Raw genomic sequence first — 24,461 nt, 5'->3', positions numbered from 1 at the left:
CATAGACTATGAATGTGGCTGACCTGGGTTGACATCCTGGTTTCACTACTTCAGCACCGTGTGACCCTAGGAGCCATCAGTTAGCCTTTTTATGCCTTGGTTTCCTCAGTTGTAAAGAGGCAGGGACACCATGTGGATTCAATGTGATAATCCATAAACTCAGGGCCTAGTGCATAGTGAGTGCTTATAAGAAATGGCAGCCGTTCTTATCAAACTGTTTCATCTTATTTATAATTTATTTATCTTATTTATAATTTGCTTTATCATTTGTATGATAAAATGATGCTAATAATAGAGATTTATTGATTTGTGCCACTGATTGGTATTGGATGTGTATGCGCGTGCGTGCGTGCATGCGTGTGTGTGTGCGTGCGTGTGTGTGTGTGTGTGTGTGTGTGTGTAAATAGGGAGAGGGAAGGAGAGAGGCAGGGAGAACAAGAGACAGAGACCGAGAGGGGAAAGAGAAAGAGATTCTATGCTTTATTTGGGAAGGTAGAACTGGATGAGAGGGACGAAGCCAGGTTGCATGAGTAGGTGGTAAACAATAATGTGCAGGAGGGTGTGTGGAATTGAATCTAGTCAATCTGAAAATATTCCTCCGAGGAAAATCCCTTTCTCCTGGTCTCGGGGGAGTCTCTTTACCTCTTAAGCCCTCGGGCTCTTCCAACATTTTCCCATTTTCCTCGCTCTCTGGCAACACTTTTAATCTTTTCACAGTGGGTCGGCTCTAATGAATGCAAATGTCATTATTGGATGAGGGAACAGTTGGGTTAAAAATTAATTTTTCCCAGGCCCCTGAGATAAAGCACTGTTTCAGCGACAGGACTGTCAACTCTTCAAAGGCAGGGCCTAATTCTGCCTCTCTCAAACACTGCAAGTGGTGTGGCACAAGCTAGCACTAGAAAATGCCCAATAATAGCTTATTGACTGATGGACTACCTGTTGCCGCCGCCCATGTTACTGCCACAACTTTCTAGAGCAGATAGAAAGGTCTTTTAGAAGGCTGTTGACTTCCAGAGAGTTACTTGGGAACTGAGTAGGGAGTTTCAGGTTGAGAATGGGAAACAGCAGGAGTTTATTGAACACCGGCAAGAAGGTAGGGACTAGTTGCCTCAAAGGGCACTTAGAACTATTATCTCATTATCTAAGCTGAGAGCCGCAGCCTGGGCCAGAATCTTTGATCTCTGTGGGCTGTGCCCATTGAAAGCAAGGAGAGTTGTCGAGTGCACGAGAGAGTCTGGCTGCAGTTCTCAAGTATGTTGCCGTTCTGGGGGAAATGTCAGCACCACGGAGAACTAGGTCACTTGTACCCAAAAGATAGGTGTCGTAGAAAACAGGAAGAGGTGGCCACCTCCCTGACATGGCTTTAGAACTTTCTGTATAAGAACATGTGTGGACAAGAGACCTCCCAAACCGGACTTGCGGTACCTGGAATCCGAGAATCAGAAAGCCACCCTTTGGACTAGGGTTCTGTTCACAGAAGGTCCTTACCCGGATAGAAATTTCCTCCCTGGATGTAATAACACATCAAGTCATTAATAGCCATGGATAAATTAGCATGAGTAAATTGGTCAGCCGAACTGTTGTCACTTGCAGAGAAAGACTATTCATCGGTGGAAATGGAATGTAGGGCAGGGAAGTTTTGGTGGAGGAGTAGAGGCAGGTTGGGACAGAGATGTCAAGGCTTTGCTCCCACCAGGGACGGCAGGTGTAGGTTAAGTGTCGTAGTGAGGAGCCCTGGGTAAATAAAAGGATGTCACTAAAGAGGAGAGGGTACAGAGGGGCAGATATCTCACGTAGTCAACCTCATACTTTTTCCAAGAACTGGTTTGCTCTGCATACAGCACCGAGAGCACAGTTTTCAACTTTGTATTAATGAAACAACATAGAAACCAGATGTTTCTCTGCAGACAGAAATCCACGTGTAGCTGACAAAGCCTTGAAATCCATTCATTGTTTCATAATTTCGGAGAAAGAGAGAGAGAGAACGAACGAACAAGCAGGGGAGGGGCAGAGAGAGAGGAGACCGAGAATCCCGAGCGGGCTCCACGCTGTCAGCGCAGAGCCCAATGTTGGGATAGATCCCACGAAGTGTGAGATGATGACCTGGGCTGAAATCAAGAGTTGGACGCCGAACCACCTGAGCCACAGGTGCCCCTGTGCTACAAATCTTTTAAATGACCTCGCTGTTTAACCCATTTCTCAGCTTCTCGCTTATCCCTGCCCTTATACAGTAGAGTCACATCATTTGTATATTTAGCTTATTTGAATGTAATTATTGGTGCTCCCTTCTGTTTTTCTGTCCTCCATTTCCCTCTTAGGTGATTTAAAATATTCTACAATTCGATGGGGCGCCTGGGTGGCGCAGTCGGTTAAGCGTCCGACTTCAGCCAGGTCACGATCTCGCGGTCCGTGAGTTCGAGCCCCGCGTCGGGCTCTGGGCTGATGGCTCAGAGCCTGGAGCCTGTTTCCGATTCTGTGTCTCCCTCTCTCTCTGCCCCTCCCCCGTTCATGCTCTGTCTCTCTCTGTCCCAAAAATAAATAAACGTTGAAAAAAAAATTAAAAAAAAAATTCTACAATTCGATTTCACAGTTGTGATCCCTCCCCATAGTTTTTATTACTAAAGCAATAGATGATTATTGTAGAAAATAAGAAAATATACAATACTTTATTGAATATTTTAAAGAACTGTACCTCATAGTCTGATTTATAAACTGGATTCTCTCTCCCCCCTCCTTTCTTCCCTTCCCATCTTCTTTCTTCCTTTCCTTTCCTTTCCAGCCACCCTTCCTCCCTCCATTCCTTCCAGCCTTGCTTGCTTGCTTCCTTCCCTTCTTTCTCCCTCTCTCTCTCTTTCAGTCCAACAATGAAAAACAGACATGGGCTTACTCCTGATGAATCAATAATGACGTTTGGGAAAACGCTAAATATGTCTCCAGGCCAGTGCTATGTACCAGTGTCGGCACAAAGTATAAATCTAGGGGCTAACCAATTGTTTTTCCCCACTCTGGAGAGAGGGGCTTGGGAAGGTATATAGCAGACCCAGTGAAACGACAACGGAGAGCACTTCTGTTAAGTGCCAATTGAATGGCCTGGACAAAAGGGTTCTGTGGGTGTTCAGAGGTGGGCAAGATCTCCGCTCCTCAAAATCAGCTCTCCTCCTGCCCAGTCACCTCAGTACACAGCATTACCATTTTACCCAGTCTCTCAAGCTGAAAGCCTAGTACTCATCCATGAACCCTTCCTCTCCCTCACATCCCACAGTCAATCTGTCTCCAAGTTCTGTTGATTCTGTGTCCAAAATGTATTTCAACTCCATCCACTTTTCTCCATCTGCAGCCTAGCCTAAGCAGCCATCATTTCTCACCTAAATAACCACAGTAGCCTTTTGACTGGTTTCCCTTCTTTCACACTTGCACCACATTCTACTCCCTACAGAAACTTAGATCACATGACTCCCCTGTTCAGAATCCTCCAAAGACTTCCCAATGAAGGTAAAATAAAATTCATACTCCTTCCCATGGCTCCTGTCCATTCTCCATGGCTATGATCTGCTTCCTGTCTACCTCTATGGTCTCATCTCAGGCCACTCTCGACCTCCTCACTACCCTTTAGCCTCACTTCTCTTCTTTCAGTTCTTCAAACATACCCAACTCTTCCCTGCCACAGGGCCTTTGCACTTGCTATTCCCACTGCTTGAAACTCGTTCCCTCTATTCTTCACATGGCTGTCTCCTCCTAATCCTTTAGTTCTCAACTTAAATGTCCCTTCTCAACAAGGCTATCACTGAAAATCTTTTTTCTTTAATTTTTAAGTTTTATTTATTTATTTTGAGAGAGAAAGAGAAAGAGAGCACATGAGCAGGGGAGGAGCAGAGAGAAGGGGAGAGAGGGAATCCCAAGTAGGCCCCCCACTGTCAGTACAGAGTCTGATGTGGGGCTGTGAAATCAAGACTTGGATGCTTAACTGAGTCACTCAGGTGCCCTGTATCACTGAGAATCTTTTTAAAATTAGGTCCTATCCATTAGGATATGTGCAGAAACCATGTCTATCTTATTCACGATTGTAACCCTGGCACCGATTAAATGAATGAATGAATGAATGAATGAATGAATGGCTACGAGCTGGAGTAGCCAGAAAAGGCTATCTTGGAGAGGTGGAATTTGAGGTGGGCTCTGAAAAATGGAAGCATAGGCAGGATTTTCATCATCAAGATGAAGGAGAGAATTCTAGGTAGCAGTGGAAGTGAAGTTGCTGAGACCAAGCATAGTTCTGGCACATTTGGGAAACACTGGATAATGGGAGCTGCCTCCATTGGAAGGTTCTCATTAGGTAACATAGGAGTAATAGGTTTGTTAGTTGGATGAGGCATAATTACGTTGAGTCTTAAAGAATAGACTACTTTGTTTCTTCCCAATGTGGTCAATAAAAGTTATTGAAAGTACTGGAATGGGGTCATGGTTCAGTGTTTTAAGAAGGCTTTCCAAGGAAGAAATGAGTGTAAAAGTTAATAGAAAGTCTTTCCTTTTTTTAATTTTAGAGGTGGGGGAGAGGGGCAGAGGGAGAGTGAGAGAGAATCTTAAGCAAGCTCCACGTTCAGCACAGAGCCTGACATGGGGCTTGATCCAATGACCCTGGGATCGTGACCTGAGCCAAAATAAAGAGTTGGACACTCAACTGATTGAGCCACCCAGGCGCCCCTACAGAAAGTATTTCTTAAGCAGACTAGATTAGTCTCACCAGCTAAATGGCTATAGAGAAAACAAATATCAACACACAGGCGTAGGAAAGGTTTCTTTTGGCTCTAAGACCTTAGTATTGTCCAAACAACTTAGTGAGGTGATTTGAGAAGAGGCGCAGGGATAAGGAACAGACCTCGATGGACTTTTGTTTCCTTTCCTCCAACAGACAGCTAATGGGCAAAAAAGGGTCATGGGACATGAGGAGAAAATACATGAACTCTATCTTCTGCTTTGCAATAAATCTCCCTCTTCTCTTGCAATCCACAACTTACACATCCTTTAAAGCCTAAATCCTCTAGCCATCCTTCTCTGAAAACTCTACTTTCCCGGAGTGCTTCACTTTCACAATTCTTATAGCAATCAGAGTCTGTAGTGTAGTATTCAATTTGATAGTGTCCCGTGTTGTTCATAGATTGTTTCATGAATGTCCTTTTCTGTCCACTCCCATTGGAACTCTATTATATAATCATCTATCATGAGACTGGAACACACCATTGGGCGTTGATAACAACTTGCAGAATTGCTTGACTAATTAACTGAAGTTAGGGTTATTAGCCAGAAACAAAGTATCCTGTGTCTGGTATAATATCTCAACAAAATTATAGAATGTTACATTAAGAAGTGGGGTGCCTTAGGGGAGGAGACAAGGCCAAGAGAGCTTCAGTGCATTGGTCAACATCAGAGAGCTAGTTAATGGCAGAGCTTGAACTTGGTCTCCTGCTTTAGGTTCATGAAATTTGATAATATTTTAGAAGTAAGTACCATGGGGCAAATACAGGCTTTAGTATTTCCTTACAGTGTTTGATGATGCAGCAAAATGGGAGTGAAGTGAAGAGTTCTTTGGGTTTCCAAAAACAAAATGCTCCTTCAGGTTAAGTTACCTAGAAAAACCTCTCTGGGTACTACTTGGGCAGACAGGCCTTCCATTTGCTTCTGCCTTCTCTGAGTCAGAAAGAACCATGCCCAGCCTATAACCAGAGTCACGGGCAAACACATGTTTTTTTGGAGTCTTTCAGTAATAGGATCCCTTGGTTTTCCTGAGGAGCCCCTCAAAGATAACTGGGCTTTAGAGGAGTCTAGTTAGCTGAATTATAACGTGTGTGCTTTAGATAATTAACGAATACACCTAACTGTATACCACTGAAGATCAGACCCTTAATTTCTGAGACTGTCTCAAAAGAATGTGTCCTCAGGATGTTACCTCACTATTTGAAAAAAACATCCGTTCGCAAAGCCCAGTTTAGCTGCTCTCCATTCAGTATTTCCAGAAGATAATTGCTGAGGCCCTATAAGCTGAAGACTTGATGTGGTCTGGTAGAACAAGCCCTAGAAGCAGGAGACCTTGACACCAGCCCCACCTCTGTGGTGAAATGGTTGAGTGAAAAAGTGCATTTCTTCGGGCTTCAGTTTCTGATCTATGAAATGGGGATAATCACACTCTGTGATAGGATTAATTTTCCAAGACTTTCCAGCTTATGCCTCTTTCTATTTTAGACAAAGCTGCTTTTACTTTGTGAATGTTAGACCACATATATTATTTTGGGGGGAGAGGGTTCTTTTTCCACAACAGTGACTCATCCAGGAGAGTCCCAAAACCCTTTTCAGGGCCGGGGGTGGGAGGACATATGTAGTTTGAAAAACTAGATTCTAAAATTACCAGCGCATCAATTTTTCGGTCTTAATTGAAATTCTTTTTTTTTTTTTTTTAACACAGGGCTTGAACTCACGACCCCGAGATCAAGTTGAGCTGAGATCAAGAGCTGGATGCTCAACCGACTGCGCCACCCAGGTGCCCCTTCATTTAAATTCATTTTGAATTTAAATACAGTTTTAAAAGAGTATTCAATTTTATTTATTAAAAGAGAAGGGAACCAACATGAGTTGAAGAAGGCTGAATACCACTGTTCCACGAATATTCAAAGAGGAGAGCAGATGCCTCTTCTTACCTCTTTCTGTGTCGTAGAGGTACACAAACTTCTCCCACTTGTAGTGACCCAGCAGACTCAGAATAGCGCCCTTCAAGGCTGGGCGCATCTGGATGACAAACTGCACATCTGCGTCAGTGGGGAAGCTGGGCGTCACAAAGGATGTGTGCAGGGCCCCACAGAAGGAGGTCAGAGTGTTCATTGACATCTGGTCATAGAATCCAAAGATGGCGTACACCCCTCTTGAGAACTGGGAGCAGACTGCAATGAGAAAAAGAGGAAGAAATTTCAATAGCCCCACAGTCCCTTGCTGCAGCTTGCAGGGTTGGAAAGACAGTGTATAGTTAGTCTTGGCTCTAAATGACATGCCTCAAGGGAAAACCAAGGTCTCTGAAATCTCCAGAAGCCCTTGCCCAGTTGCCCAGCAGGGGAAGAGTAAGGAAGGGAAGAATTTATTTGATAGAGTTGCATATTCTCTATGTCTACCATGAGCAAGAAACTAAGAAACTGGGAAGGAAAGAGGTGAAGGTTGCCTTGCCCTCTTTCAGCAACCTTCCCAGCTCATCCACAAGGCACTTGGTGTTCTCGTACTCACAACACAGCTTCCCAGTGGTCTCTTAGTGTACCCATGCCGGTATCAGTCTGGTGTCCCACCCCTTTGGTACTTTCTCCAGTAGAGGACAGTTTGGACTGATGATTTCGTCAGGCAGATTGCTAACGTGTCTGCTAGGAAACGTGTTACTCCTCTTAGGTTACGTAATGCTTCAGCCATAGTTACATTATCATGAAGACCCTTAATGTAGGCCACTGATGAAGATTCCAGACTCTAGGCAGGCCAATGGAAGGACTGGCCTTTCGGTGCCCAAGGAGTCACGTGAGGGAGGTGTAGTTGGCAAAGTTCTATCTTGCTCCTTTTGCGTTTACCTTCTAGATCTATCAGCTCACGCATAGAACTTTTATGTCTTTCATTTCAAAGTAGGCCACACCAGCACCTCTTCCCTCTTCTGGCCCAGATGAGCTTAAAAAATGTGAACCAAATTCAATATTAGCTTAAGTAGAACATAATTAGCAAAGCAAATCAGCTACAACAACACCGTGTGGTGCATTCCCCAACCAAGTGGAAATGATCTTTAGATTATCTGCTCTACCGCTCCCTTCCATTCATGCGAAGCAGACAGAACAGGCAGCTGATAATGCCGTGTGATTTAAGGAATCCTGCACGGCCTCCCTTATCTGCTAGGAAGCCACTGTCAGGCTTACTTTTTCAGGTGTTGAAAAAAAAATCTGTGGCTTGGGAAGGGGATTAAATAGAATCTTTTTAAGCTGTTAGCATGTTAAGATGAATTAATGTGTCCTACGTCCTCTTAGACACTGGGGAGGGTGTGTAAACAAGATAGGTAAGTTTCGAGAAGGAAGGGTGGGTCGGAGAAGAGAACGTAAAGGGTCTGGAGTCCTCCCTGAAGAGAGAAACAGTGAAGGCACGGGGCACCAGAAAGAAGGAAGGTGTTGGAGTAGGAGGAAGGCAAGTGGAAAACCAATTGATTTCTTTCTTCACCCTGTTGTGAGAAACAGAGAGTTCTCAGTATCTGCGGGATCTTGCTTTCCCTGCATTCTATTTAAACTGATTATTGATCAAAGCTGTTCCCCTTTGTTAGCCAAACTCATAAGTCATTGGCTTAAGGATAGCATCTCAAAGGTGATTACCAGTCACCTAAGCATCTCCAGCAGGGAAGACAATAGCCTGCAACTTGAGGAATTCTAAGTGACGCCCAAACACATACATAAAAAAGGTCTTTATAGTAAAAATAGAGAGCCAATTGCAGAAATGAATCTGGGGCACTTCATGACATGGGGCCAAAAGAAGTATTCAGAAACAAAGAGGAAGAGGCTAGATGCTACTTTGCCTTGGTCATCACCAAGGAAGACGCTAAGGAAGGTCGATTCCCAAACTGATCCTGTAAATGGAGGTCAGATCTTGGCTGGTGCACATGATCTTCCATATAAAACTGACAATAATGATAATAGCCACTGAGAGCTTTGTATGTACCAGGCACTATGCTAAGTACAATACAAGTATTATTTAATATTCCCAACAACCTGAGGACATATTGCTATTATTTCTATTTAACAGATAAGAATTCTGAGGCAAAAATGTTCTGTCTTGAGTGGAGGAGCCAGGATTTGAACTGGAATCAGTCTGACTCCAAAACTCATACTCTCTAGGACCCCAATCCAATAATGACATTAAAGAGTGGTTATTGGCCCAATGGGATAGGATTTCCAGATTTAGCAAGTGAAACAGAGGATTCAGTATGCCTCAAATTCATAAAAATACTAAAGAACTATTTGTTGTTTACCTGAAATTCAAATTTAGCAATCACGTATTTTATCTGGCAACAAGCACTCATGGCCCTTCACTGACCTTCATTCAGGCGGCAGTTGGTAATTCTTGGATCCATGCAACTAGCATGCAAGGCCCAAGATAAGAAGAGGATCCGTGAACCGTAGACCAAAGTAGTTTCATGGGGAAATGCAATATATTTCCAACAAGGAGAACCCCAATCTAAGTTATGGATAATAATTGAGGGGGAAATTAACTTGAAGAGAGGCAAACTTATAGTTATGATCCACTTAGAGTTTTAAAAAAGCCCTTCACATTGGAAGGAAACAAAATAAAAGTATATTATGGAAGTGAGATTCTGGCTAATAAAAAACAAATCTCGTATTCCTCTTCTAATCATTGTTTTTGAACCTCCGGGGTATAGAATTAAACACTGCTAGTTCATATATGGACCTGTCATATTTTACTTATGACATTTATTTATTTATGAACACCCACACTGAACACTCATGAAACTGTCACCCAACCCAAGAACTATGACATTACTGATAACTTATTTTTACCTGTCTCCCCCCTCTATTCCATCTCCCTGTTTTGACATCCCCTGGCCCTCCCTCCATAACTACTATCCTGAATTTTGTGTTTATCATCACCTTGGTGCTTTAAAATGTGCAGACACACACCCCAAAGCAATACAATGTGATTTGTGCTTGTTTTAGAACTTTATAAAAAGGGAATCATATTGAATATGTGAAAACCAGAATGCAAGAAGGAGTGCCCAGCGATGTCTTTCAGCCTATGTATACGATAAGCAGAACGAGACAAAGGAAAACCTTATACAAATGTGTGAGTAAGCAGGTGTGAGGGAGTGGAATTGTGGCTCAGACAAAGGACTTAGGAGTATTGGAGATCAGCAGTAACCCTCAGGCAACACTAGGCTACTGTGGTCCAAGAGACACACGGTGGCGGACATCAACAAGAAGAATGTTAAGAGAAAGTCAGTAAATGTTCTATTCCCTTCATATAAACAACAGAGGCACAGCTGTCCTGCAAATACTACTGGGCAGAGTTACTTTTGCTCTATCTCAACATATACAAGTAATGTAAGTAGAAGGCCCAATGGGAGGGATTCGAGAGTACACGTATTGTGATGAGCACCGAGTCATGTACAGAACTGTTGAATCACCATCTTGTACGCCTGAAACTGACGCAACACTGCACGTCAACTATACTGGAATGAAAATTAAAAACGTAATAAGAAAAAAAAGGAAGTCCCAATGGGGAAGACAACTGCCACGTGAGGACAGGGTTAACGGCCTCTGAGAGAAGCTGGGGCCCAGGGCACCTGTGAATGGCCTCTCACAGCATGTCCCTGGACCCATTCCTAGCTGTAGAAAGAAAGGAAGGCTGAATGGAATGCTGTGCTGACCCAAAGGACAGTCTCCATGTTTTTAGATTCCGGGAAGGTTTGAGCTAGAAGGAACCAGAGACTGTTTTGTGAAGTGATTTTTTTAAAGCACGGTTTTTCACGTGGAATCATTTCTCCAAATGAAGTGTTATGTGGAAAAGTCCAATATGTGAAGGGATAAAGTAAAGCTCTCCTGATTCAACCGAGCCCACCGATGCCTCCTGATCATAAAGAAACTGTGACACAAAGAGAGGAAGAAACTACCATCCCTACCTCTGGAGCTATGTAGGACGGCATGGGTCGGGATTTGCCCGGCATGAAAGCAACTTCCCCTCAATGCCTGGCTCTCAGCATAGACGGCTCCACCAGGGTTTCCCATGCCTCATCTGCCTCCGGCCCCAAATACCAACAGTAAGATCAGGTGGCAGATTGGTGATCTGTTGGGACCCGTGATTCTTTTGGATGAATGCTGTTACCATTATCTGAATCCTTAATGAACCACACCCACTTGCTTGTATCAGAAAGGTGAGTCCTTGGTAAAATGATAATGGAAGAAATCACTATCTTGGCAATCTTCTGAAGCAGGGAAGTACAGAAGAAAGGGCAACAGTTTCTGGAACAGTCAGACCTTGGTTTCAACCACAGCCCTGCCAGTCTTAAACTGCATGACTTTGTGCAAGTCACTTATCTCTATGAGCCTAAGTATGAGACAGTGATTTCATAGTCAGATTCTGGAGTTAGACTGTCTAGGTTGAAATAATCAAGCAATCACTTACTGGATAAGTCACTCAGTATTACTCAATATCTCTGCCTCCAACCCAGTTTCTTCATCTGTAATATTGGGATAATAATAGTGCCTGTCTCAGTATTGGTTGTGAAAGTTAAAATGAGTTCAGTCATGGGGAGCCATCTATTACAGTGCTGGGCACATAATAGATACTCAATTAATGCCAGCTACTTATTCATGCAACAAATATTTACTGAGCACCTATTATGTGCCAGGCACTGTTGTAGGCCCTGGGAGATACAGGAGAGAATAAAAAGATCCTGTCCACTTGGAATTTACATACTAGCGAGGGGGAAAGACAATAATAAATGACATGAGTAAAATATAATGTCTCAGTTATTAAATGTTGCTTTGGGAATAAGGTGAGGAATAAATGAAATGGTACATGGAAAATGTTTACGGTGCCTCACGTATAACGTGGGAACCAAACAGTTCTTTCTCTGTTTTATTCCTCTTTCCAGTTCTTCCAAGCATACTTTGCCCTGTTAACCCCATCAGGTTACTCTCCCCCCAGAAACCACTACCCTCGGTGTCACACTGAGTAACCAGGTGAGCGTAGCTTTTCTTCTCTTACCCTTCCCCTATACATTTCTTCAGTGCTCTTTCCTATTTTAATTCCTGCGGAGTAATAGTTTAAGAAAGCAACTCTGCTATTTTGGCTTGAGAATGTGCTATTTCTGCTGAATCTTTCCCTCCCCATATAACGCACCAAGTGCTGGTAAAATGCTGTCTCTTCTTGGGACCTCTGTGCCCTCCCAGCAGGAAATACCTTGGTCATCTCCTTCCTAACGGTGCCTGTCTCCAACTCTTCCTGCTAACAAAACACCAAATTCTTGTTTAAGATGCCATTTCTGACTACATCCTGGATTCCTGGGGACTCTAGTGTTGCTCCCGGCTGTGTTCTCTTCAATGGTGAATGACAAGCAAGGCTGGAGCCAGCTGTCACGCTTTTATTTATAGTCCCCAAGTCTATAGGGTCGGGACAGGTATTGTTAATGTACAATGTAGCAGCTAATTACACCACCCATATTCCAAAAGGCGTCATTACAAAAATGTCAAACAACTTGATTACCCCAAAGATCAGAATAGCAATATTGCATATCATTTACAGAACACTTTTCATAGCCTTTTGAATCAGGGGGAAAAAAGGAAACTGAAGTCTCTTGCTGACTTAATGATCACATTTGAAGCAAGCAGGAAGAAGAAAAATATAGCTGTGAAGGGACCGATGGAGACACATCACAAGAAGGTTCTCCAGGTAATACCACAGTTCAGTGAATTCTAGGGGATCAAAGAAACTTAGAACTGTGAGGGATCTTATGAGATTATATAGTCCGGTGCTTTCTAAAGCTGTAGTGTTGGTCCATGGTGAGTTTTCAGCCTGGTGAAATATGCATGTGTGTGTGTGTGTGTGTGTGTGTGTGTGTGTGTGTGTGTGTATTAAAGTAAGGTTGACAACTGTTTTGTTTTAGGAATGACAGTCCTTTTCTTTATATCATTTTTATTTCCATTCCTGTATGTAGTCGTTTCTCTTCTGAAATGGTGACGATGTTAATGAGGAATGGTGTGTGTTTGTGTGGCTGTATACATGCATACGTACACGCATATTTTGTCTGTGTGGTAGACCAAATAATGTCCTCCCAAAAGATGTCTATGTCTTAATCCTCCAAATCTTTGAATTAGGTTACATGCTGAAGGGGAATTAAGGCTGCAGATGGAATTAAGCTTGCTAATCAGCTGACCTTAAAATAGCAAGATTATCCTGGATTATCGGGGTGGCTCAGGGAAGCACAAGGGTCCTTAAACGTGGAGGAACGAGGCAAAAAAAAAAAAAAAAAAAAAGTACCAGAGTGATGTTGTATGAGAAAGACCTGACCAGCCACTGCTAGCTTTGAAGCTGGAAGGGACTGTGAGCTAAGGAATGTGGGCAGAGTCTAGAAGCTGGGAAAGGCAAGAAAATGGATTCTCTCCGAGAGCCTCCAGACAGGAATGCAGGCCCACTACATTCTCTGGTGAGACCCCTTCCAGAGTACTGACCTACAGAAGTGGAAGATAATTAACCTGTGCTATCTTAAGCTGCTAAATTTGTGGTCATTTGTTACAGTAGTAAGTAGAAAACTAATGCACTTAACATAGCAAAATTTAAAAGTTGGTAACTCTACATCGATCTATACTCCACTCACCCTTTCCCCCCCTGAAAATATTACAGATATGAGACGTTCAAAGTTTGGAGACCGATGATCTAGTCTAATTTCTGATTCAGTACAGGAACTGCCTGCTGTGAGGTCATATTACCGCTCCCTGAATACCTCTAGTGACAAGGGAGCTCACTACTTACAAGTACCCTTCCCTTGCATGGTGGCTCTGACAGCTATGGAGCTCTTCCTTAAATTGAACTGAACTTTACCTGTTGGGGCTCCTGAGTCCCACATGATATACTGAACTCCAATCGCACATGACCTCAACTTTGTTTTACAGGAAGCTCAAAAATACAATTGATGTACTCAGGAGATACATAATGGCTATTAGCTATTCAAGTTTGTGCATTTAGTCTCTCAATGCTGTCTTCTTCCTGTCATGCGAAAAATTTGCTAAAAGATCCCACCTCCCCTTTGATCCATGCCACCTCCTTAAAACATAGTTCTAACTCCTTTTTTTAAGATTTCTTAAAGTTGATTTCTTTTGAGAGAGAGAGAGAGAGAGAGAGAGAGAGAGAGAGAGAGAGAGATTGAGCACAAGCCGGGGAGGGGCAGAGAGAAGGAGAGACAGAATCCCAAGCAGGCTCCACGGCATCAGCGCAGAGCCCGATGTGGGGCTCGAACTCACGAACAATGAGATCACGGCCTGAGCCGAGATCAAGAGTCAGACGCTTAACCGACTACCCCACCCAGGTGTCCCTAACTCCTTCTTTCCCATCGTCACTAATGATGGGATGAGGACCCAGCTGCTGCTCCCAGCATTCCACTGAACCTGCTCTCTCAAGTTTGACGGTGACCTGCTCACTGTCAAACCCATCTCTATTCACAGACATCATTCAACTTGACCGCAGAGCAGCATTTGATATTGTTGGCCAAATCCTTTCTCTTGAAACTCACTTCTGTTTTAAGAGCACTAAACTTTACTGTTCCTTCTCACTTTCCTCTTGCTCCACTCCCTCGATGAAGATGTGTCCAAAGATTTTGTCCTGGGCCCTCTTTTCTTCTTACTCCAAATGACCTATTTTTTTTCATTCAACACACACTTATGGAGCTCCTGCTATGTGTCAAGCAGGGGTCTTGGCTCGCCATGTCCATGTGGTTGCCCTCCAAGTAAATGCCTCTAGCCTCAGACACGTTCCTGACCTCCAGATCCACGCTTCTGAGTGCTCACAGAATAGCCTCCCCTGGAGGCCTGCATATTCACACGCTCAGTGTATTATTTCTCTACTCCCACCTGCCGCCTGTGGATCTGCTTCTCTTGTCCCTGTTTCTCCTAATGCACTGCTCTTCTTCCAGTCACCCAAGCTGGGGTCTTGGGGTTATCTCTGACTTCTCTCTCTGCCTCATCCCCGTGTGCCATTTTCTCGAGATGCTCCATCAACTCTACCTCTAAGGCGTGCGCGGTATCTTATTTCCTATTCATCGTCAGGTCATGTTCTCATCCCTCCTCACAGCTGGTTACCGGCCTGTCTTTCCCCCAGTCCATCACTGGCACTGCCATCACCTCACTCTTCTTTCTTTCTTTTCCAGGTGTCCTATCCAAATATACCCCCCCAACTCCCATTTCTGCAAGAATCTGCCCTATGTATGAGCTGTTAATGGGCTAAGAAATGAATCTTCACTGGGGCGCCTGGGTGGCTCAATCGCTTAAGCATCTGGCTTTGGCTCAGGTCATGATCTCACAGCTTGTGAGTCTGAGCCCCGCCTTGGGCTCTGTGTTGACAGCTCAGAGCTTGGAGGCTGCTTCAGACTCCGTGTTTCTCTCTCCCTTGGCCCCACCCCACCCCCCAACCCCACCCGGGCTTGCGCTCTGTGTCTCTCTCAAAAACAAATAAGACATTGAAAACATTTCAAAAAAATGCAACGAATCTTCACAAATAAGTCAGTTCAAGGTTTCTCAGCCTCGGCAGACCTATTGATATTTTGTGCTGAATAATTCTTTGTTGTGATAAGCAGCCCTGGAGTCTACTCTGATATTCGATACCAGTGGCACCACCCGGAAGGTGTGAAATCCAAAATGCCTCAGCACATTGTCAAATATCCCCTAAGCGGGGTGAGGGGGGGGGGCAACATCACCACCTGTTCCCTCCTCCCTCCCTGCCCCCCATATGAGAACCGCAGAGTTAGCTTATGACTTACTCTCTACAGAGAACAATAACCTAATGAAAATGCATACATGTCTAGAACAACCCAAAGGAGTTGTAGAAAGTCAGGAAGGGTGGGTATTTTGAACTCTTCAAAGCCCACCATACAAGCAGATACCTCCCTGGTCTTGCTCTTAAATTGGCTATTTACGTTTAAACTGGGGATGTAGGAGAGGGAGAACTAGATAAAAGTTGGGGGTGGTGGGCTAGGTGTGGGATAGTAGCCAGCTCATACCTTCCCTGGGTTCATCCAGATCAGCCTCTTCCTCCCCACTAAACACCCTTTGGTCTTGGGTTCTAGTAACCACAGTGGGTGCTTCTAAGGTATCAGAGGCAGAAGAAGGTATCAGCCCCATTCTCCAGCTGATGATTCCATGGTTTAATTACCATCTTTGGGTTAATTCCCTTGAACATTTTGTTCAGCTCTCAGGAGTACACTGCCTTCCGACAGTCTAACTAGTTATTTTTGCAATTACATGGCACGTATCTAAACGCTGGCAAAGAAAACATTCATTATCAACATTTGATCCTACTTGAATATAACGGCTTGCAAATGCAGGCATTAACATATGAACACATGTATTTTGGAAAATTCGTTTTGCAACTGTAAGTGCAATCCACCCTTCCATGACAGCATCAGAAATGGCATGAGAGATGCTGGGGTGGGTTGGGGTAATGGGGTGCTTTTTAGGCCCTTTTATATCACGATAGTACGGTTAAGCGTTGGAGTGCAGTAGTTTTAAATTTTTTTGCTTGTTCATCAGTTAATTTCTTCATTCACCAGATAACATTTTGAGTTCCTACGGTGTGACAGAAAAAGCCTAGGTGCTGGGATGCAGCAGTGAGCAAAACAGATAGGGTCTTTGTCCTCATGGCACTTAAAGTCTAGAATTGGCAACAAATATTAATAAAAGAACCATACCAATGTATGGTCATCATGTTGTAAGTATAAGGAGGGGCGGTATTAGGGTGCCCTGAGACCATGTGACAAGGTGACTTTCAGGGAAATGTTAACTGAGGACCTGCCATTTGAGCTGACACCTCAGAGTAGAAGACCATCCCATGCAGAGAGAATAGCACTTGCTAAGGCTCTGAGGGAGGGCGACCTCTGACACATTTGAGGCACTGAAAGAAGATTCGCCTGGCTGGAGTGTGGCCAGTAAAGACGAAGGTGCAGGAGGAGTCTGGGAGGAGGTAGGGACCCGACCGTGGAAGACCTTGTGGGACCCTGGTAAGGAACTTAGACTTTATCCTAAGGACCATGGGAGGAAATCTTGGAAAGATCATGGGTATTGCACGAGCTGATTTACATTCTCAAAAGATTTATCCAGCTGACGTATGGACACTGGATTTAAGGGGCATTGATGAAAGCAGGGAGAACATTTGGAACGTTAGCCCCGGAGTCTTGGTGAGAGAGGAGAGTAGTTTGGATCTGAGTTGTGGCAAGGGAGGTAGAGTGATTTGGAGTTTATTTTTGAGGTCAAAATTACTGGTTGAACAGCCTTGAGATAGTTACTTAAACTCTCCAAACCTCATTTCTATACCTATAACAATTGGGATAACAAGTTTCTGCCCCATAACATTGTTGTACTTATTAAATCAATATGTTCAAACATAGGACTCTCAAACAAGACTATGCTCGATTGATCAAAGGGTGTCTGTACTAATGTTATTTTTAAAATTATTTCTCAGTGCTTTTGCACTGCAATGGGTTTTTATATGGTCCAGTCTCTAATTTGCTGTGTGACCTTGGGTCAGTTACCTCACTAGGCTTCAGGCCTGTCATTTGTAAGCCCGCAGACCTAACACCTGCTCTGCCCACCTCAAAGGGATGTGCTGAGAATAAATGGAAATAATAGCTGAAACTCTCCTTTGAAAAATTACAAAAGCTGCTATCTGAGTGTCAGCGAGGAAGTAGTATTGGTCCTTGACTCTCGGCAATCATTATCCCTACAGCAAATAACTCAGCAGAAATCATCATTCTTCCTAGCCCCAGTGTCTGCCTTTCTTCTTTTTTTAATATGAAATTTATTGTCAAATTGGTTTCCATACAATATCCAGTGCTCATCCCAACAGGTGAGCCTTTCACCCACGTTTCTCTACCAATCATCTAAAGTAGTCAGGGACCCGTCTTGACTCGCAACTCATTTGACACGGGATTTAGCACAGCTCTTAATTGAAAAACCAATTGATCCAGTGATCCAGTCGCAGTCAATGAAACAATTTCTAAAGCCAGGCAGGAAAACGATGCACTCTTATGATGCCTTTGAATCAGCCCTAAGATTTGTCATAGACAGGTAAGAGCTTCAAGTTTGATATCTTACCATGAGAGCATTTGAAACCCATTTTCTTTTTCTTTAATTTTGCCGCCCGTGCTCTGGCGGGGGAGGGGGGGGGTGAGCCAAGGCCCTAAACAAAAATTATTCTTAAAAGTTAATTAATGGTTGTCTTGTCTTATGTACGCTTGAAAGATTTCACAATTCAAAACAAAACCATATAAACATAATAAAATGTGTAGGTCCATTGTGAGCTGGGAAGATATTCTTTTTCCCACTGTGTTTGAATTCCTTAGCATCACATTCTTAATATTGAGTGTAATGGCCTAGGTCACCCCCTCTAGCTTCGTAACAGTGCAACAATCTCTTCTGTAATTCGATTTACAGGTGGCCATTCCATCTCCCCTTGGGCTCTTCTGATGATGGTGAACTCACCACTTCCCAAAGTAGTTCATTCTACTTTGGGGTGGCTCTAATTATTCGAAATTTCTTTATTACGCCCAGCGCAAATCTACCTCTCTGCCACTTTCACCGCCTATGGCTCCTTCTTTTTTTCCTGAAGTTCACGGAAAATATCTGTTCCCTCTTCTAATGGCCAGCCTTCAAACATCTGAAGATATACATCCTACCTGTCTGTGCCTTCTCTTCTGCAGGCTAATCACCTCTAGCACGTCAGATGTAAGTCACAGATCCCAGGCTTTCAACTCTGGCCATCTTCCTCTTGACGTGTTTCAGTTCATTAAATGTCACTCTTAGAATTTCGTGTCAAGGAGTGGGTGCTGCACTGCAAGTGAGGTTGAACCCACCCAGAAGGCAGTAGACTCTGTTTTGGATTAGACATCTTATATATCTATCAGTGCTGACTAGGATGGCATTGATTTCTGTTTAACCTTTCTACTATCCAATTCTATTGGGTCTCCTTCTACTTTGTGGTCTTAAATTTATATCCTAGGTATCTTGTGGAAGAATTCTGCCAAGCCAGGCTTCTCCCAAACTTGGACATGTGCTGTTGATTTTTTTTTTTTTGTAGCTAAATACCTTTTCTGGTACCTTTTACCCTTTTTAAATAGCCTCATGATTTTGACCCAGCCTTTTAAATCTTGATTTGGTTAACAAGTCTATTAGCTATCACTCCCAATTATTTGTCATCTACAAATTTGATCAGCCAGCTTTGGGTAGCATTATCCAAGTTATTGACAAAAGTGCCGAAGAGGACAGGGTCAAGGACAGAATTATTTAGCAGGCTATTTCATTTTTTGCCCCTACACTTTCCAGGATGACAACAATTAGGTAATAAATACTCTGGCTAGAGTTCTTCAGTCTGCTCCAAATGTATCTTTAAAACACTTGGGGTTTAGGTAATACAAATGATTCCTTAATACTGACCTTGGTTCTTCAGACATGTTCGTTCATAGGTCTGCATTTTAAGGAAAAAAAAAAGTAACTGGAATGATTTTCTTCTTTCCTGGTATCATCATCTTTGATCATGTATCTTTATCATTTATCACTGAGTTTTATGGGGAGGAAGTGAAAAAAGAAGAGAACACTGAAAGGAGACAGAGAAGTGCTTTCTGGTAAAGAATGAACTATCAGAAGAATTGGGAAACTATTCCAGTCTACCCTTTAACTCAAACAGTCTGTCATTACCTAAGGTCAAAAAGCTGATTCATTGCCCTTTATGGCCAGGAAGCAAATGGCCTACCTATTTTGTAAATGGAATAATTGATGCCTGCTCAGCTCCTGGGGTCCGTCGTCCTTGGCATTCCTGCTTGCTGGTAGACTTTAAAGAAACTGTAAGCAGTCTTGGGGCACCTAGGTGGCTCAGTCAGTTGAGTGTCCAGTTCTTGGTTTGGGCTCGGGTCATGACCTCATGGTTCGTGATATCGAGCCCCGCGATGGGCTCTGTGCCAACAGTGAGGAACCTGCTTGGGATTCTCTCTCTTTCTCTCCCTCTGCCCCTGCCCTGCTCTCTCTCTCTCTCTCTCTCTCTCTCTCATTCTCACTCTGTTTCAAAATGAATACATTTTAAAAACCTAAAAAAAGTTTAAAGAAACAGTAAGCAGCCTTATAAAATTGCCCAAATGTAATCCTGATGGGAAACAACTATTGAGAAGCCATCCTCACAATACCCAGGATTGCTGGTTGTGTGAAACAGTTCACCTTACTGCTGTGTTAAAAATCTCTACAATCTCAGTTCCCTCGAATATGTTCTGCCAGCCTGGAGAACAAAAAATCCATTTGTTCTCTAGGAAAAAAGGGCAAGTTTAAATTAAAAGCACTTTTTTTTTCCTAATTCAAATTCAGGTGGTTGGATTTTTGAAAATAATTCCTCATTCTAGGTGTGGGAGGACGTTCAGGGTCTGTGCAGAACTTTATGCCAAAGATGTCCATTCAGAGGTGTCTGTCTTGTCAAGCACAGAGCTTACATTCAGGCAAACCTGAGCAGCCCTCTCAGGACATTGCAGGGTCCAGCTACCCTCTATTTAAAAATTTTTTTAATGTTTATTTATTTTTGAGAGAGAGACAGAGCGTGAGCAGGGGAGGGGCAGAGAGAGAGGGAGACAGAGTCCAAAGCAGGCTCCAGGCTCTGAGCTGTCAGCCTGGAGCCCAATGTGGGGCCCGAACCCAGGAACTGTGAGATGGTGACCTGAGCCGAGGCTGGACGCTTAACCAACTGAGCCACCCAGGTGACCCAGTACCCTCTATTTTAAAGATAGTTTGATCTAGGTCTACAGCTGCTCTAGCTCAAATCTGAGAACACCACCCTCTGAAACCAGCTTCCCTAAGTCCTCCCATATTCCTTTGCCTGAAAAAAAGAAGGACATCTGTTGAAAGAGAGGAATTTCGGGTCTTGAGGTTTGTTTAGAAAAAGACCCAGCTTGGGGCCCCTGGGTGGCTCAGCCGGTTAAGCGTCGGACTCTTAGTTTGGGTTCAAGTCATGATCTCCCGGTTCGTGAGTTTGAGCCCCATGTCGGGCTCTGTGCTGACAGCATGGAGCCTGCTTGGGATTCTCTCTCTCCCTCTCTCTGCCCCTCTCCTGCTCACGCTCTGTCTCTCAAAAATAAATAAATTAAGAAAAAAGAAAAAGAAAACACCCAGCTTTTTACCAAGGGTGCTAACAAGAGACAGGTAGTCACTCAAAATGTGTTTCCTACATGTAGTGATTGTCTAGATCATCTGATCTGGTAGCCACTGACCACATGAAGCTATTGGAATTAAAATTAGTTGAAGTTAAAGAAAATTAAAGATTCAATTTCTCAGTGACGCTGTCCACACTCTGAGTGCCACAGGCATCGGAAAGTGCAACATGGTAACATGTCCCTCATCGCCGACAGTGCTGGTCTAGTAGGCCCCATTACAGTTGCCTCCCGCGCCTGCCCAACCAAATGTGTTAGATTCTCATTCATCCAGCACTTATTTGCTACTCTGTTCCAGGCCTTGCGCTAGCAACTTTCATACTTTTTTGTTGTCGGGTACGGTGTTGTTTAATGGGTAATGGAAGCGGCTAATGGGTAGGCAGAGTAAGTAGTTGCCTTGTAGTGTGGTTTGAGGGCCCCTCGAAAGCCTTCTTGCCTTCAGTTGTTTTCTCCATTAACTACTACAAGGTTTGAAACACCCACCTCTACCGGCTAGGATGGTGAAGTCCCTGGTAGGTGACAAATGTGGCCTGGAAGGGCAACCTGCGCTTGCTGTCATTCATGACCATTTCAGTATGGATTGGTTGGCCAGATGAACTCTAAGAACACGACAGTATGGAGGACGTCTGCCACCCAAAGGCAGTGCTGGGCGTTATTAGGGCAGAGACCAAGGGGAGGGGTGAGACTGCCAACAATACACCACTTCAGCACTGCTATTTGCTAAAGGTAGATTCCGATCTTCACCGTGTTTTGATCAGACGTGAACGAGGCTGTTCAGGTAGCCTCCAACTTCTCTGTGTCAATTCAACAGATGGTTTTCATCAAACATCTATTGAACGGTAGCAAGTACCATGCTGGGTGGTGAAACTGTAGAGTTCTACTTTTGAGTGCCCTTTCAAATGATCTCCTACTAGGGCCTTCATAGCTGGCCCAGTGCCAGCAAAACCTCATTTTTCCTTGCCACTTTTCTCTTCTCCCTCTGTATGACCTGGAACCCACCTTCCCCATGCTTATCCTACACCCCAGTTTTTCAATCTTGCTTCTGACTTGTTGCACACCAGGGTCTATGATAAGGGAAGGACAAAGGAAAAAACTAATCCTGCCTCCCTTTCCCTATAGTAAGTGTTCTGCAAATCGAAGGGCACAGCTCACTTATAAAGTCAATGTAGTGAGTCATGACCTGGCCTTTAAAAAAATACATGAGGGGTGCTTAGGGGGCTTCAGTCAGTTAAGCATTCAACTCTTGATTTCAGCTCAGGTCATCATCTCAGTTTCATGAGTACGAGCCCCACGTTGGGCTCTATGCTGCCAGTGCAGAGCCTGCTTGGGATCCTCTCTCTCCGCTCTCTCTGCCCCTCCCCCACTTGTTCTCTCTCTTTCTCTTTCTTTCTTAAAGTAAATAAACATTAAAAAACAGATGAAATACAAAAGAAAAATGCTAAAGTGTATCCATGTAGTGAGAAGAAGTACAGTTTCACAAAACTTTTGTTTAGGTTATCAAATACATGCATGTGTGTTTTGGGTCCTTAAATAAAATGTATTTCGTGACCACCTACACCATTGTAGCTCTACAACCTGTCCCAAGCCTAGCCCTGCGTGTCCTCACTGTATCACCTTCTGCAGAAGTCCCATCTTATTCCTTTTCCTGTTTTCCCAATCCATTCGTCCTCCCTAGACCCTCCAAGCCCCCATCTGAACTTGCCTTCCTCCCATCCAGCTGGAGTCCCACTGAATTGTCACACGGGGATGGGAGCTGGAGGAATCTCTGTTCCCACTGTCTCAGATGGGAGTGATTGGGGAACACGTGTTACTCGGCTTTCAAGTTGCGACTGTCCGTGCATCTTCCCACCAAAATAGGAACGCGCCGTGGGGCTGGGTTTGGTGCCCTAGAGTCCTTCTGTTCCAGCCCGCAGCTGACGTGCTACAATGGACGGCTCCGGTACTCTGTGTGCCGGCCAGAGTGCGTGTCTTCTTCCAGAACTCGATCCATTTGCCAGCCGCGAAGAGAAACCCCTAGTGCAGAGCATCATTTGGATGGATTCCTACTTGAACTTCTTGCAGCGACACAGAACAGCGGAGTCCCCTTGCATCGACCCTGCACATGCTCCTTCAGTGGTTTGAAAGCAAGATTGTGTCTCCCGAAGTGCCTAACTTGCTCTATGGGGAAGAATCTGACCAAAAGTAGCTGCAAATAGCTAGAATTAAGTCGACACGTGGAACCTGTAGAAGGTGGTTTTAGCCGTAGACAGAATAAGTAGCCCCCGCTAGCGCTTTGCTTCTCGGTCATGTATTAAACTTGTAACTATGTGCTACCAGTGAGCACATCCGACCATGTCAGAGTTGTTTGATCAAAGAAAAAGAGGAATTGCCAGGCCTCTGTAATTCTCTTCGTGCAGGGCCACGCAACCTTAAAAGCTTCATACTTTCAGATAACAGTGGCATTGCCTGAGAGAAACTGCATGTTTAGTCATAGAAACACTCTAGTTAAATCCTCAGAGGCTGACCAGGGTCATGTGAGTGAGGTGATTGAATACACTGTCTTATTTTAGGTATTGGGATGCAGCGACTGGACCCTCAGCTCCCTGTTGCCTGTCACATAGTCCAAACCCTTCAGCCTGGAATTCGCGTTAGAAAACACGAATGCACAAAGCCATATGTGGTCGGTACTCGGTAAACAGTGCATATTTGTTTTCTGCCCCATGGTCCGACATCATTAAGGCTTATGATCTACCCAAAATTGCCTCCCACAATTGTCCAGTAGAGAGCAACTTTCTGCTCCAACCAAGGTGTTCTCTCTGTGCTCAACATACTTCTTACTCATTCCTACTGCTTGGCATTTTGTCACGTTGTGTTCTCATCCATTCCAATTCTTGCCCACCTTTCAACACCTGGCTGAAGCTCCCTCCTCCATGGAGCTTTGGGTGCCCATTGAATCCCCCACGAGACCTATTTTTTCTGTCTGAGTGTCAGCAGCACTTGGACTGAAGCCCCCATTTGGGGCACTTGACCATAGCATGCTTCAACCAGGCTGTGGCCCGCTGGCCTCGTGTGTGTGAAAGTGAACTTCTACCTATGGCCGAGAAGCTTTTGGAGAGCCAGGACGCACATAACATGTGTGCCATTAGTTTTGTGTCCCATTCAGTGTAATCTGGTTCATACTGTAAGCACTTAATGAGCTCATGGCATAAACAGGTACTGAAAAGCAGAATTCTCCAGTTCTGTCTCTAAGTCACTGCTGACTCTGTGAGCTTCACTTTACCTTTTTTTCTGAGCTCTCACTCTTCTCCAGCATACTGGCAACACAGTATTTATATATCCTAAAGAGATGTTTTGTGGATTAGCCATAATGAGTATAAAACATGTAAAAATATGAAGATCTGTAGAAACCCTATTATTATAGGAATAATAATAATTACAGCTGCACTTGGTTAAATGCTCCAGAAATCATATAGAAGACGCCTTCTCTGGGGGGAAAAGCAGCCAACTGTACCAGTAATTAGTC

General features: G+C 44.0%; 1 protein-coding gene across 7 annotated transcripts in view; it reads right to left on the bottom strand.

Annotated features, from left to right (window-relative positions):
• Positions 1 to 24,461, bottom strand: part of GRIA3 (glutamate ionotropic receptor AMPA type subunit 3) — a 267,365-nt gene that overhangs the window by 189,177 nt on the left and 53,727 nt on the right. For all 7 annotated transcript variants that reach the window (XR_005788042.1, XM_040467969.1, XM_040467966.1 and 4 more), the window contains one exon: positions 6,690 to 6,929. Coding sequence is in view for 6 of the 7 variants with exons in the window: in XM_040467969.1 (XP_040323903.1) it covers positions 6,690 to 6,929 (240 nt within the window). In the remaining variant the exon portion in view is untranslated. The remainder of the gene's footprint in view (positions 1 to 6,689; positions 6,930 to 24,461) is intronic.

This window comes from Herpailurus yagouaroundi, unplaced genomic scaffold, assembly GCF_014898765.1.
Source record: "Herpailurus yagouaroundi ecotype Mexico unplaced genomic scaffold, PumYag 67641, whole genome shotgun sequence".
Taxonomy (NCBI): domain Eukaryota; kingdom Metazoa; phylum Chordata; class Mammalia; order Carnivora; family Felidae; genus Herpailurus; species Herpailurus yagouaroundi.
The sequence above is the reverse complement of the archived record's forward strand: the minus strand, read 5'-3'. Positions and strand labels throughout refer to the sequence as shown.